Below are 16692 nucleotides of genomic sequence, written 5' to 3'. Positions count from 1 at the left end.
AAAATTATATAAACATCTTTAATAAAGCAATGTTGATTACATTCAGGTGTATGATGTGATGAAATAAAGCTAGTGTTCACTGGCAGATATTCTTAGGTAACCGCTTTAAAGACTAAACATTTTGAAATGAACATTTCATTGTTAGCTGCTAAGTAGTGGTTTTATAAAAGTATTGAAGGTCTGGGAAAGAAGAATTTCCTAATTATTCTAAAAAGTTTTCATCTTTCTTTTTTTTACACCATAATTGTATGTTTGTTCAAGGTTCAGATAAAAGTGGCAGGGATCAGGGTTAAAATCTGTTCTATTCCATCAAAAATAAACCACATTTATTATTTAATATTTTCTAGCTATTCTCATAATTCTTTCTCTGTAAATATTAGGGTTTAATAGCTGTTATATAATGGCTTGAAAACATAAAATATTTAATATTTTAATAAACAATTTTTTATACAATTTTTATTGTATGAAACTCTATCTTTGATAATTTTGACTTAAATAAAGTGTTTTATTAATAGTCTACTTAGTAATATAGTTTGCATTTCCTTGTTTTGAGGGAGAAGTGATTGAACTAATGAGTTTTGTTTTCACTTGCTTCTCTTTCTATTCATTTGTAATTTTTCAGCCATAATGGGTTTGAATATATGCCAACCACTGAAGTGAAGATGATATAAATTATCTCATCAAATCCTTAAAAGTATTAGTACCTCATTTCGTATATGAGGAAATGAGGCTTAGGGACATTAAATAATATCACACAGATACAAAGTCACAGTTGTTTGTGATTCTGTAGCTCCTGATTTTAATGGTTATGCAGGTTGCTTCCCAAACATATCAAGTTTAAGGTTATTATAACTAGTGAGAAACATGTTAGTCTTTATACTTAAGTCAATGAAACTGAGTGTTTATATGTTTGCTTTATCTATCCTAGTCACATCTTCCTGAATCTTAAAAGCACACAGAACACAAATCAGTCCAATGAACCAAATCTAAACTACATAGAAAATGAACAACCATAAAACAGAATTTAAGGTCCAAAGTAACTTGGGAGATCAACTAAATTCCTGCGCTTTGACTATAAGAAACAAGCCCGAGAGAGAAGTGGTCTTATCCAAGATATAAAGGAGATTTGAGTTATATAGCCCAACTTTTTGCACACTAATTCCATATATTTTCAGAAAGTAGCTGGCATTTATTGAGCACTTTATATGTGTCAGGCGCTGTGCAGTATGGTTACTGTTGAGGTGAGTGTTGTTATTAACCCATGTACAGATGAGAAAATTGAAGCTTATACATGCCCAAGGACCAAGGTTAGTATGAGCCAGGATTTAAATTTAGATGTAGACAGCATTGGACTCAGAATTTAAAAGATTCATCATGTTTTCATAATATAGCTTCCCATCCAATAGGCTACAGTCTTATAGACACAGTTGCTGTTAGATATAATTGGCCTCCATTACAAAACAGCTCACTTCCTGCTTCCTCCTTACTTCAGATACACTAGTAAAGCATGCTGTATTCCAACTAATGAGGGCAGTTATGTAAAATACTTAGCAATAGGATAGCTGAGGCCCACCAATCAAAACAGACACTAGTCCAAACAGAATAGAGATTGGCTGCAGACCACAGGAATGCCAGTACCCATTGATACTACTTGCCAAATAACTGTCCTGAAACCAATTAAATCATGCAGTCAAGGACTGAAAAAGTATATTTCCCCCCTCATCAAATATCTCAACTTCTGCATTTATTAAGCAAGGAAAGACATAAATAGAAAGGAAAATAATGCTAATACAGACCGTAGTGAGTGAATTGCTTTGAGACTATTAACTACCACAAAGTGTACAGAAAGAAAACAACATGATCCAGCTGAAGAGGATGCATGCCTGTTAATAACAACCAGGTTCCAAACTTAATAATGATATCGATTGCAAAAAGTAACCGCATGACAGGTGGTAGACTATTGCACCTGCATTGTAGAGACATTAAAATGTTCTTCCATTTGACTGCTACCATCCCCACTATCAGCAAACCCAGTGTGGATTTAAATGCCGTAATTGGTGGTGTACTAGCATGAAATAAAACTATGTCTTACTAGAAATTATAGATTTTTGAAACAGAATATCAGAAATTTATTACTTTTTTTTTTCTTTTTTGAGACAGGGTCTTGTTCAGTTGCCTAAGCTGGAGTGCAGCGGCACAATCAGAGCTCAATGTAATCTTGATCTCCTGGGCTCAAGTGACCCTCCTGCTTCAGCCTCCCAAGTAGCTGGGACTATAGGCACATGCCACCACTCCTGGCTAATTTTTTTTTTTTAGAAATAGGGTCTCACTGCATTGCCCAGGCTGGTCTGGAAATCCTGACCTCAAGCAATCCTCCCACCTTGGCCTCCCAAAGTACTGCGATTATAGGCATGAGCCACTGTGCTCAGCTTATCTTGATTTTGTTTTTAGTATTTTGATTTCCAATGCCTTCTGAATGCTCATTCCCAGGGCTCTTTTGACACCCACATACTCTGAATTAATTTTCAGCAATAACCACATCTATGTGTACTCTAGCAACCAGATAGAATATATGCTACATTATAAAGAAGTCTGTTCTCTTTCTGTTCAACCATGTTGTTCAATGATCCCACTCACCATGAGAAAAAAGGCCTGCCATGGTTGTGCGTTATCCCATGGCACCTCATCTTCCCAATTTTTTTCCCCCAGAAAGAATACAGAATAATGAAAACCTTTCTGACAGACTCATCTTGATAATGGCTGTGCAAATTATTGAGTGTTTTGAGGAATTTTGAATGCTAATTACCTTTAAATAGATCATCTCTACATGTAATTCTTACCCCAATACACAAGAAATTTGATTTTCATCATAAAAAGGTGGCAATTTGTCACCATGTGCTTGTGAATTACATCTGCATGAAAAATACATGGTGCTTCATGTCATTTATTCAATGTATACTCAGTACCAGATACTCTGTCAACTACTATACATGCCTTTAATTCTGACAACCACCATATGTGTTAGACATCATTGTCCCCATTTTAGGAAAAGTACACTGATAACCCTAAAGTGCAAGTTATTGCCAAGGACAATTGGCAGGTCAGTGATTGAAGCAGGATTCCAAGGTAAGTCAGCTGGATTTCAAACTGATTTCTTAATAACTACCACTCTCCACTCCCTTCTTTACAAGCATATCATTTCTAGGAAGGACTATTCTCATGGCAATAACCAAGATAACACAACGTGAACCTTTAAATGATAAATGCTGTATTTTTATATGGGATATGACATAGTGAATAATGACTGTCTTTTTTAATTTTGCTGATGAAAATGAAAAAAATCTCTGCTTTTCACATGCAAAGAATTCATTTTGACTAGCTGACTGTCGAAATGTTTAACTGTGTGTCTACTTGTGCTTTGTGGACTATTCATGATGGCGATATTTTGTTGCAAGGTGATTTTTTTTTTTTTTTTTTTTTGAGTCTCACTCTGTCACCAGGCTGGAGTGCAATGGCATGATCTTGGCTCACTGCAACCTCCACCTCCTAGGTTCAAGCAATTCTCCTGCCTCAGCCTCCTGAGTAGCTGGGACTACAGGCATGCACCACCAAGCCCGGCTAAATTTTTTGTATTTTTAGTAGAGACAGGGTTTCACCATGTTGGCCAGGATGGTCTTGATTTCTTGACCTCATGATCTGCCCACCTCGGCCTCCCAAAGTGCTGGGATTACAGGTGTGAGCCACCGTGCCTGGCCTTAAGGTGATTTTTAAAGATACCTCTTTGTATGCTTTTCTGCAAGCTGGTTCAGTTTTGAGTTTGTCTGTAATATATAAAAAGGATGTTCTTGGCTGGGCGCAGTGGCTCACACCTGTAATCCCAGCACTTTGGGAGGCCTAGGTGGGTGGATCACCTGAGGTCAGGAGTTCGAGACTAGCCTGGCCAATGTGGCAAAACCCATCTCTACTAAAAATACAAAAAATTAGCCAGGCATGGTGGTGCACGCCTGTAGTCCCAGCTACGCAGGAGGCTGAGGCAGGAGAATTGCTTGAACCCGGGAGGCGGAGGTTGCAGTGAGCCGAGCTTGTGCCACTGCACTCCAATCTGGTGACAGAGTGAGACTCCAACTCAAAAATAAATAAATAAATGAATAAAATAAAGATGTTCTTCAGGTCTTTTTAATTGTTATCTCAGCACACCCTATGAATGTAGACACACTGATTCCATCTAAAGCTTTCAAATCAGATGCATGGCCACCAAATAATCATAAAAACAAAATTTATTTTAAAAATGTTGATGAGTAATCAAGAGATTTTAAGGAAAATATATATGTTTGTTTGTTCTTGTAAAATGCATACTGTGGTGTTTGAGCAAGGCTAATTTTGTGCAAGTCAGAACTCCACAGCTCTTTCTCGGGCTATTAAAAAAAGAGCATCTGGCCATAAGCAACTGACAGAGGGGCTCTTCCCCTGTAGGTGGGCACCTACCAGGGCCTGGGCATGGCTCTTAACACTGGACGAGGTACAACAATTTACAGAATATGTTTTCTGTTTCCAGGGGCCCCATTGTATAGGCATGAAGCAGATTCACAAAAAATTACAATATATAGGTGCTAAAAATAAAAGTATTTTAAAGTTATATTAACTACACAAAGGGGTAAGATAATTGGCAGGTGTGATTCCAGCAGCTTTGGAAGACAGGCCTTTGACTTGCATCTTAAAGGACAAATATGTCATCAGGCAAAGGGGAATGTCATAGGATGAAAGACCTTGAGCACATATATAGTGGTTTGAAGGAACTTGAGATCCCAGGAAGATAAACTGAAAGCATTTTGTTTGCTCATTTCATATATATGTATTATATATATATATATATATAAAATCTAGATTATATATGTAATTATATATATATATAATCTAGAGCATGTAATGAAGGAGGAGGCAATATTGGTAAGGAATGTCAGGGAGCAACATGTAGTAGGATACATAAGTCACACAAAGAGTTTGAATTCTATCTTGCAAGCAATAAAAATGCATGTTTTGCAAGCACTACAGTATCATACTCAGGCATTCCTTATAGATTATGATTACCCTTTGTCCTTCAATGTGTTGGAAAGGCTAAATTAGAAAAAGACTAAAGGAAGGGTCTTAACCAAGTCAGAGTCAGGGAACCGAGAGGAGAAAACACATTTGAGAGGCCACTCTAGTGCTGGAACTAGCAGAATCCTAGGCTGATTATTTAAATGCAGTGGTGTGGCTCATGCCTGTAATCCCAGCACTTTGGGAGGCCTAGGTGGGTGGATCACCTGAGATCAGGAGTTTGAGACCAGCCTGGCCATATTCTGCTCAAAAAAAGCAAAGAGGCAGAAAGAGCCCAGGCTGACGGTTAAAAACCAGCAGCTTCCAAGAAAGATTTTTGATGAGCAAAATTTAACTCTCCTGGAAAACATTCTTATTCTGCACCAGAACTTACCAGGCCTCGGTAAATATTTGCTGAATGAAATCAAAACTAAACCAACAAAGGCCCATCCAATCCCAACTAGGGAGTTTAGAAGACTTTCTGAGCCAGCATAGTTTTATATTAGGAAAAGAGTGACCCAATACTGAGGTTTATTATGTCATTGAAGTAATAAGAATTCCCCTAAGGATATATTGAGGTTTTCATCTAGTTTAGACTTCATACCAAAAAAAAAAATAGACAGATATGATCACCCGTTGGTATGTGTGTGCTAAAATGACATATAGTTTGGGTTATTACCATTAAAAACTTTTGTATCCTTAACTTTCAGTAGAGCCAATGAAAATAAAGCTTATATAATATCCCCTAAAGCACACATTTTTATCTATGTTATGGGGAAAAAAAAGAGCATAAATTCAGAAGCCAGTTTACTAATGCCCTAATAGATTGTGACATACGTGCTTTTTCAGCAGAATCTACAAAATACTTAGAGCAGCATCTCAAGTATGAAACAAATTCATTCCTAAAAATAACCCAACTGAAGACCTTTTAGTAGCTCTTTCAGCTCACCCTATGGGTACAGACATATCTTGATTCCATCTGAAACCTTCAAATCAGATAAATGTGCAGCCATCAAATAATCATAAACAGAATTTTTATAAAAAATAGGAATGGATGACCGAGGGCTTTAAAAGACAAGAATTTTGAGGCTTCTAAAATGTTCCCTTTATTTGCCATAAATGATAATATATGTATCCACTGAGAAGTTATGATAGCTCCATCATGAAAAATCTGAATGCTAGTCAGTCTCAAGGATGGTCAATTTATTAAGAGGCAGGAAAAAAATTAAGAGTCCATGGAGTCATGCTCAGTGGTAATTGCTGACTCTGCCATTTACAGGATTTGTAGCTATAGACTAATCACTTAATTTCTCTTGAAGCTAAGTTTTAAAATCTAAAAATTAAAATAATGCACCTTACAGGATTATTTTAAAGACACAATGCAAACATACATTATCACACAGTTTGCACAAGGTCTTATATAAACAAAGGTTGTTAGTAATTATCAGGTGCCATTATTATTCCTTTAGATTGAGTTCCATTGTAGTGCTTAATAAAAATTTAAACAGCTGCATGTGTAATTACCAAATACAATATCTAAGTTTTCAAGTACTTGGTGGAAACTTGAAAATTTAATTCAAATTAAGTTCTGACTTTAGCAATGTACTCTCTCATTGCTGCATCTATTAAAAACCAAGAACATCTAATATATGACAGTTGTATCAACCTTACCAACAGGTAGAAACATCTGTTTTGTCACCTTAGATGTCCTGTCAATTTAGTGAAGTAGTATAAAGTGATTACGCAGGCTCTGAGACACTGGAATGCATTAGAAAAAGTGTTTATTACCTGATCTGTGAGTTTCTTAAAGGCTCACAGACATTTTTCTCTGAATCCCCAGAAGACCCTAACATAGTGCTGTAGAAAGTAGATGAATAGTAAATATATCAGATGAAGAGATTTCTTCAGGGACATAGCGAGGGAGAAGATTTGCCTGATTTGGCTAAGACCTCATTTCACTATTCTGTGAGGCCTCTGAACTCAGCCTAGTGTTTGGAAGAGAGTAGGAGGACATTAATGAATTACTGTGAATGAATGGTATTTTTTGACTAATGGTTTAGTCTGTATAGAATAAGGTCTGTAACTCTTGGCAAAAGTACCCAAGAATAGCATAGATGTTACTTTACATAAAATCCCCAAAAGTAATATGAATTACTTGTTAGCACTGTCTTTCATAGTCAATGTTCCAACAGAGATTCTACAAACAGGTAATACTAGTTAACTGAAATGTCATAAATTTGTTTCCTGATTCAATCTCTGTCAAATACATTATTAATGAAATGGCCAAGAGGGGTTAGCAAAAGGGGTTCTGAAAAATCATATGAGACTAATCAATTGAAGTTGAGCATATGAATAGATACATTTCCTTGAGTGCCTATTGAAAGGATGGACAGATGTGCTATAAATTCTGAGGCAGAAAAGTACTATGAGAATTCTTAAAGAAATCTGACATTTAAAACCAATAGTGTGGCTGGGCATGGTGTCCTCTGCCTGTAATCCCAGCACTTTGGGTGATCGAGGTGGGATGATTGCTTGCATCCAGGAGTTTGAGACCAGCCTGGGCAACATGGTAAGACCATCTTTAAAAAAAATTTAAAAATAAAAAATAAAGCCAATAGCATCTATTTTGAAATAGGGGAAGAGCCTATTCTGATAGGATAAATACAATGACATTATCTATATCCTAAACAACATAGATTTCACCAGTATAAAATAAGATGCTCTGTGTATGTGTGCATACCTAAAAGGTATTCGTAGGAACACACAATTTAGTTGGGAAATTTGAAAGAACATGAGGATTTCATATAAACTCCTCACACAAAAAGGATCAAATGGCCTTTAGAAATGCAAGTCATATTCATGATAGGAGAATACGAAAGTCCTATTACCTCTTTTATTCCTGCCCTCCTGCATCATTTCTTCTACATTAACAGCACAAGTATTGACTGTATCCCAATGAACTTACTCAGATAAACACAATGTGGTTTTCTTTTAAAATAAGACTTTACTGAATATATCAACAAGGTACTGTATAGTGTAGAGTGAAGTTTGTCATGAACAAAGTGTGCGACATGGTAGGTCTCAGAGGCTGTGTGATGCAGAATCTTTCAGCCCCTTATCAGAGAGAACACACTAAACAGAAATCAGAAGCAAATCAGCATATGGTTCAAACAATAACAAATCATCAGGTTAACTTTCAGTGAATATACACTAGTCCTATGAGCGACACACACTTGGCAATGCCTTCACCTTGCCTTAAACATTATAAATCTTACATTCCAGGGACACCTTCACAAATGCCCCTGTGTGTGTGTGTGTGTGTGTGTGTGTGTACAAGCATGTGCATGTTTGATAATAATTTTTAAATGCCTGTTGCAATGGCCTTGCTTTGTGCTCTTCTGGTGGGTGTGCAGATAGAAAACAAAAAACTATAGTAAAAAAATTTGTTTTGTTATAACAACGGTATCAGACATATACAAAACTCTTTCTCCACAGTGACAAGCATTCCCCATTGCTAGTAACTGTCTTTTGACCCTGCTGAAGAAATCAGAGAAGGATGTAGGTTATGCCTTCTTAGCATTCATATTTTGACTTTAGAAAGAGCATCAGGCAAGGTTTGACAAGACCAAGAACAAGACCAAGAACGGTTTTGTTCTGTGTGAGTATCTTTTTTCCATTTGGGGCACTGTTTTCTGCTTTGCTTCCCCATGCAGCTGGAATGGTAAGTCGTGAGCAAAACTGCTATTCTCATGTTCTAAAGTAAAGTGTAATGTCTCCTTGTTATGGGTTAGAGAAAAATGCTTAAGCAAAGACACCAGTGGAAAGTAACCACTTCACTTTTCAAAAGCTGCGATGGCCTCTGCAGCCGAGGTCCGGCGATCAAGTGAAGCATCCATTCCCTGTGGACTACAATATTGCCTCGTGTTCTGAATGGATGCTTCAATCACAGCATGAAGATGTTGTCCTCCCTGGTGGGGAAGGAAGTTCTGATTTGTGTGAAATGACTAAGACCATTATGATAGGTGCTAGTAGAAAATGAAGCTGTAATATTAGCTACTTCATTAATACTTCTTACCAGACTGGTCACATACTTTTTGTTTTTAACCTCAGGGAGAATGTCTAATATATTTTCAACGAACATCCAGATAATTAGAAATTGCATTATTTCTCACAGGGGAGAATGTTTTCCGTTTGTTACACAAGGAAAATAGGCAGGGGATACATTCCTCGTATCTGCCTGCGATTGTCCCATGCAGTGGGCTGCTAATGCATCTGACGGTGTTTGAGGGTGGCCCAGAGTCTCTCTATAATCAAACACATCTCCCCAGACAAGCAGGTATTAACAACTACCCTGGCTATAGATAACTGTCAATATATCCTTTTGATCATGACTATGCCTCTTCCTTTTCAATGTCTTCTGTACAGTGACATTTACCAAGCTCTGAACGGGATCAGATTCTATCTGAACCACCTCATTTGGCCAGGCAGCATCAAGCTCTTTATTGGCCAGTGAGCATGGCTTTTTTCCCCATGGTCTTGGCCTGTACTCGCAACCTTGACTCTTGACTAATCATCTCAAAATACATCATAATGACAGCAAGAGAGGCCCAAACACAGAGCAGGTATATCAGCAAAAATACATTCCCATGACTGAAAATGCCAATCAAAGCAGAATCCCCAGGGACAGTTGTTTGGCAATTTTCATAAGACACATTAGACATCACAGATTCCATCACGTGCTTTCTATCCTGGTGCAGGTGAGGCTGTAACAAATGGGAGACGGATTTTAATCTTAGCAGTCTTTGCCATGTTGTACACAAGGTGAAAATAAAGCCTGTTACTAGGTTCAATCTCTTCAGGAACACCTCCAGCAAAAGGGACCCTGTCAGACCATCTTAAGCATTGCACATGACTGTCTCCATTGTACCATTTAAGCCCCAAATAATTCTGTGAACCCCATAAGAAATGACAGGAACCTCTTCATCCTTGTTCTTCCTGGCCCAAAGCGGTTTCAGCAGCCAGAAATCCCACTGGGGGTTAAACATACAATATACATAAATGAGAATGAATATTTTGTGAATAACAGAAATAAAAACCCTCAAAAGTCAAAGTACCATCATTTGAATGCACAATTTTATCTACACAGCCAAGAGGAAGAGGACAGTAGAAGGGAATTATCCAGCTAAGTACACAAAGCCCCCATGTCATTGTCTTGATTTTAGATGTCTTACTGCTACACTGATCACCTTCACAGACTCTTTTCCCTTCACTGTGTGTACCTAACTTTAAAAAAAGCAACAGCCAAAACCCTCTAGCTAATAGACTAAAATGGAAACCAGAGTCACTTTAGAATTAATTTAAATTAATTCATAGCTAAGTTCAGCTCTACTGACTGCACAGTTTCAATTCTTGTGTCTACGACATACAGCTGCAGTTATATTTTCTGCTTATTCTGAGGGACAAGGGAGATTAAAACATATAAGTTGGGCTATATTATTAAAGAAAATAAAGCTCTTACTATAAAGAAAAAGTTGCATAGCATTTTATACCTAAACTTTACAAAGAAGACACATCACAGTTTTATTTTGCCGAGAGAGAGAGAGAGAGCTAGTAAGATGATTGTGACATTTACTTCATGGGTCCCTATAATAATGGTCAATGGTAAAAGAAACATGCAGCACAGAGTGAAATGTTTAAATTTGATTTTCGAAAGATTTTTTTCGAAGAGAGTAGTTTTTGATAATGTATGTGATCTATAGCCCTTCTCTATCTAAGGATGGCAAAGATTAAATTATGTGTTTTCTGAAGATGTTGTCTCAAAAGTATCTAGAATTAAGCATGGACATCCTCTCTTTTCTACGCCCTGCTCTGCCAGGATTGGGGAAAAAGCCTTCACTCTCTGACTTGTTTTTCATGGGTTGTCCTGCTAACATAAGATTGATTAGCCCTCCACAATTGCCAAAGTAGAGGAACATCCACGATGGAAAAGGAACAAATACAATTTCAAAAGTGGAACAGGATCAAAGTCAGTCCAAGGTGGAAACCAGGTATTGCTTTTTTAAAAAATTCATTATTTTGGCCAGCTTTGATGTGTCCTTACAGAATTATTAGCAGTGAAAATTAGTGCTCATTTTAAAATGTATAAGTACGTAATGGATATCTTGTGCAGCCAAGACTGGCATCCATAATTTTCCTTGAAATACTGAACAGAGGGAGAAAAACAAAGGTGTCATAAACAACTAATTATGAAAATGTATGGGAGATGATTGGAAGACAAGAATTTGCAAGGGGATAAAAGATATTACTTCAAGCTATTTCAACATGATACTAACAAAGTCAGCTGACATAACAGAACCACTGATCAGTTGTTTTTGTCTAAATAGCAGGAAGGGTAATTTTTAAATAAGTCATTGTTGTATTTTCCAAACATTGATCACCTGTTGGTCTAAATATCATGTTGACATAGCCTCAGTGAATCTACCCAAATAATTCTCATTATCAAAAATAATTCCATTCAATATAATTCTTCCCTTTATTAGCCTCTTCTAAAAAAGTATTCTAGAATATATCTCTGTTGAATGTGATTCAACCTGACATATGATTTGAACAGTAACACTTTTAAAGGGAGTCTTCTTGCTACAACATCAGACTGGTCCCTGATGATGACTGAAATCAGACTCAAGTCTCTAACTCTGTTATCACATAGGACCAGGGAAGCATGAAGAGTGATTTTTAAGTTCCCAGTCAGAAAGCCAACCCCTGCATTTTCGGGTCCTTTCAAATCTCATCTCAATTTTCTTGATTCTGTCAGGCCGGGTTAACTTATCTCACGGGAACTGGCTTCCTCCTGGTGCTTTCAGCATTTCCCACACAGGGTCAAATCAGGGTAACTACCTCCATTCTTATGTTATAGAATTTTTTACCTGTCTTCCGGACCTGGAGGTATAGGAATAGTGTGAAACTATCTGGGCCATTTCTTGTTTTACCCATATTATTCCTCTTACCCTCATGAGTCCATTTAATCTGCCCTTTCATCTGACCACCAGGAATTTATTCTGACAGCTTCAACAGCAAAGTGGTTGATGTGTATCCTAAGGAAGAATCACTCGTTCTTTTTGCCTTGGCATTGGGTTCTCATTGTACAACCCTGTACAGTACTTCAGCAACTTTTTTTTTTTAAGATTTAAAAAGCAAAGAGTTACAAAACTGTTTGTAATTAACTTGAAATAGAAAAGATAGCACTTTTTTTAAATCCCATTATATAGTACACCGTATAAATTACAGAGTATTCAAATGCACAAATGCATCTGTGTAACATTTATCAAATGTAATCTGCGTGTCTTTATGTGCACACACGAGTGTGTTCTCAAGAGTCTAATTGTCCGCCTTGATAACGCCGGGCCTCTGGCTGTCACGTATGGCAGTGCTCCAGGTCTGGCACGCTGCTGTTGCAGTATCGCATGTTGTTGGGGATATGGCAGTCTGTGTAATTAATGCCCCCATTTGGGGTGTAAATGGGCTGCAGTCTGAAATCTCCTTTAAGGAGTTGATCGTTATTTAAGGAGACGATCTGAAAACTGGTTTCTGTCATCTCCAGGATGGAGTTGTCCTTCTTGGTGCCTGCCTCGCAATAATCATCTTTCCGCCGACCCCGGTTGTATTTCCACTTCTGGGAGGTGTAGCGCCCCTTTTTGTGCATATGCCAGCAAAAGACGCTGAGCAAGACCACCAGCACAAATATCACCGCACCCCCGATCAAGCCCGCCAGCAGAAAGGGGGAGCCCATGCTGTGGGACGTCGTCTGCTCATGGCTGGACGCTGTGTTGCTGCCGTTGTTCAGATAGGAGGCATGGGTGGTGGCCTCTGAACAAATGGTGTCTTCTACCGCGCGGTAGTTAAAAGCATCCAGTGGCACTAAACAAATCCGGTAGGTGGATCGGGGCTCTAAGTTAACCAGGCTCAGGTGTTGCTTCTCACCGCTGACTATGCGCTCCTGAACGATGCCCCCTACTAAACTGTGGCCCATTTTCACCCATGTGAGTTTGTATGCCATCACGGTGAAGAGAGAGAGCCAGCTGACTTGAATGGAAGTATCATTCACAAAATGGATAGAGAGCTGGATCCGTTCAGAAATAGGTGGGGTCACTCTTTCTCTGCCATCCCAGTCAGGAATCGTGGGAAGTTTCGATGTGGTAGGAGTTGGAGGCGTGTAGCTTCTGCTAGGGTTTGGAATAGAGAGGGTGGGAGGCTGAGTGGTCGGAGAAGCTGTACTTGGGGCTGGGGTGAAGAGAGCCAGGCCGGGGGTCGTGGTGGGACATGACAAAAGATTCATATTTAATTCCCTGACGGCCATCCCCCGGACTTGTTCAGGACCTTGGCACATGAAACCCCGCACATTGAGAGATGAAGGGATATATTTGAGCCATTCTGTGACCCATTTAATACTGCAGTCACAAAACCAAGGGTTATTCCGAGCAGTGAGCTGCTTCAGGTTGGAGAGATTATCAAAAACCCCTTGAGTCAGCATCCGCAGTTGGTTGTTGGATATATCCAGCCGTTCCAGTTTACGCAGATTTGAGAAGGCTGTCAAAGGAATGTGGTTTATCTGGTTGTCCTGCAAATACAGCCTGATCAGATGCGTACCTGGGAGATCGGGAGGAGGGTGGGACAGCGAATTACGTACAATTGAAAATTCCTTGAGCTTGGTGAGATGGCTGAAGGTGCCCTCGGCGATACCCTTGTTGGTCAGGAGGTTCCCGTCCACAATAAGACGCTCCAAGCTCGTGAGATTCTGGAAGGCCATGTTGGATATGACAGCAATTCGATTTTCATCCACTCTCAGCTCTTGCAAGTCCACAGGAAGCCCAACAGGCACACTGCTCAGGTGATTCTTGGACAAAAACAACAATTTGAGGCTAATAGCCTCCCGGAAGGCCCCGTCTTCCACCCCCACTGTGGATATGGAGTTGTCATCCAGGTGCAGCTCTTCAAGCTTCAAGAGCTGGGCAAGAGCAGCCCGTGAAATGGTCTGAATATTGTTTTCCTGCAAATGGAGAACTCTGACATTCTTGGGAAGGTTCATAGGGAATTCGTCCAGTTGGTTGCCATACAGGTAGACTGTGTGCACCGACTGTACATTGTGCAGTTCTGCAGGAAATCCAGCATTATTAATTTGGTTGTTGTGGAGGTAGAGTACGGTTACGCCCTCCGGGATCCCAAGAGGCACTGAGGTCAAGCTTCGCTCATTACAGTAGACAAAGTTCCTGTCGCAGCGGCACACACTAGGGCAGGCCAGGAGTTTGGACACCTGTGAGTAGAGCCCCAGGGAAATGATAAGCCAAGACTTCAGGAAAAAAGCCCCATGGCTGGGCCACTTTGTGGTCTGTAGGCCCATTTCTGAAGTACGGAAATAAAATACAATGTGGTGGGAAAAAGAAAAAGAAAAAAAAAATAAACAGCAAAATCAAAATGACTGGATGGGATTCTGTTGAAGTCCAGAACTCCAGCTAGAGGGAACGTCCTGAGGGCGTATGGTAAAATAATCTCCCTGCTGTCTCTGTTCTTATCAGCCTGTGTTGCCCTCTTTGCTGCTGTCCTCCATGTGCAAAAAATTCAACAGGGAGAATTTTTCCACACTGGCAACAGGTGATGGCAAGTTATCAGCCGTGTCAACACAAGCCCAAGTGGGCAGGCAGAACTCTCTTCTTCTTTTGTAGGTCAAGCCAGCCTTGATTAGCCTACAAACTTCTTGCTTAAGCTCAATCTGCAATCTGTTGCAGGAAAGAAAAGAGCAAATGGTCAGTTAAAGGCAGTAATGAAAGAAGTGCCCAATATGACTCTGAGCCTTTCAAAAACAATGAGATTGGGATGAAATGTTGAGAGGCCAGGGTTGGCATTAAGTGGAATTTCAAATAACAGTAACTTAGTTGAAAAGGTATTCAAGAAATAATTAATATAGTATCTTCAAAAGGACATCATGCTATTACCTGTCACTATCAACCATCATATTGTGAATTTAACATCCTAATCAGTACCTTCTCTTTTATCTATTCTTTATCTATTTGCATATCCAAACACTTAATTACAACAGGCACACTGCTGAATCCACTCAATCAGTTAATGATAATTATCTACAAATCCTACTGGTCATAGACTAGTTTCAAGGTAGAGGTGATGACTGACAGCTAGCAAAAGTGAAGGGGAAAATGTGAAGCCCTGCAGAGTTATATATTTAAAAATGCAACATGGAGACTAATAAAGTCACTTAAAAAGATGCATCCTTACAGAAAAGTTATTCCAAATGTATTGTATTTCCAAATACATTTACTAGATATGAACTTTCATATACTATGTTATAAAAAAGCTGTAGCTGAATAAGTTGCCATTTCCTTTTAAAATGTATTTTAAAACTCTGATACAAAACCTTATTCATGCTTAATGGAAAATTTTAGAGAATAAAATATAAAGAACACAGTATGATGGTGATAAAGATTATTCATTATATTATCACTCAGATAACTGATCGATTTGCTTACTTTCCTTTTTTCTATACATCTACTTAACAAAATTGGAATCATTATTTTTCTTTTTGTTACCTAACATATGTCATGACCACATTACCACATGATTTAAAACAATCATTCAAAGAAAAAAAAAGAAATTCAAAGAAAAAATTTTTCAAAGAAAAATAAGTAGTATAAACATAGTGAACAGAAGCATATATGAAGGCAGAGAGACTTTTTGCTTTCCCACTTCTTGTCTCCCTTCCTCTTTATCTTCCTCCAAAATAGCTTGCACCTCAAGTCACCGAGGAGAATGACTAAGCTCCAGCCCACAAAACATTTCCACTTATCTCCTCCTTCGAGACCTCTAGGTCCAGATGAGATACACCATTGTGATCCCTTGAAGAGTTGCCAAGCTCACGACTAGGGGTAAATTATTTTTCAACAGCACCACCTTCCTTCCGTCTGTGCTTTCCTGCTTTTATAAGAGGTCTTTTAGCGAATTTTGAAATGACAGAAGACACAGTTGAGGAAGTCAAGGCAATCCACAGATAGTAATCATGCCTTCTTGCTCCAGAATGTATTCTATCTGTTTTTAGATTAGAGAGGTAAAGAAGTTAATTGAAAGGTGCCAGATTTGATTTCCCTACAAAATAAGCTAACATGACAGGACATGGCGAACTGCAAGTCTCTTAATTCTCACCAATACATGGAGATTGAAACAACTTACATCTAAAAGCACAGGGGAACTATTTGAAATTGTTCCCTTAGCTATCTTTAGAAATATAATTAAAAAAGAAAAAAAGAACACTGGAAATGTTATTTAAGTGTCAAGGATGTTGTAAATGTGTTCTATAATTTAAAAGATTGTAAGCCATCTCAAAAAATGCCTTTGGTGACTAGAAATGGTAAAATTCATTTTTTATTGTTTAGGAAATATAAGGTGGGTGGGAGGGGATCTTTTTTCAGGTAAAATAGAGAGATACGATGCTTTATTAAAAATCAAGCATGGCCGGGCTTGATTTCATGTGGTGGCTTACACCTGTAATCCCAGCACTTTGGGAGGCTGACGCAGGTATATAGCTTGAGCCCAGGAGTTCGAGACCAGCTTGGG

General features: G+C 38.6%; 1 protein-coding gene across 1 annotated transcript in view; it reads right to left on the bottom strand.

The window, feature by feature from the left end:
* Positions 1 to 8060: 8060 nt before the first annotated feature.
* Positions 8061 to 16692, bottom strand: part of FLRT2 (fibronectin leucine rich transmembrane protein 2) — an 80722-nt gene continuing 72090 nt past the window's right edge. The window contains exon 2 of the mRNA XM_063698097.1: positions 8061 to 14846. Coding sequence (XP_063554167.1) covers positions 12488 to 14470 — 1983 coding nt within the window. The 5' untranslated portion in view covers positions 14471 to 14846 and the 3' untranslated portion in view covers positions 8061 to 12487. The remainder of the gene's footprint in view (positions 14847 to 16692) is intronic.

This window comes from Gorilla gorilla, chromosome 15 (assembly GCF_029281585.2).
Source record: "Gorilla gorilla gorilla isolate KB3781 chromosome 15, NHGRI_mGorGor1-v2.1_pri, whole genome shotgun sequence".
NCBI lineage: Eukaryota > Metazoa > Chordata > Mammalia > Primates > Hominidae > Gorilla > Gorilla gorilla.
The sequence above is the reverse complement of the archived record's forward strand: the minus strand, read 5'-3'. Positions and strand labels throughout refer to the sequence as shown.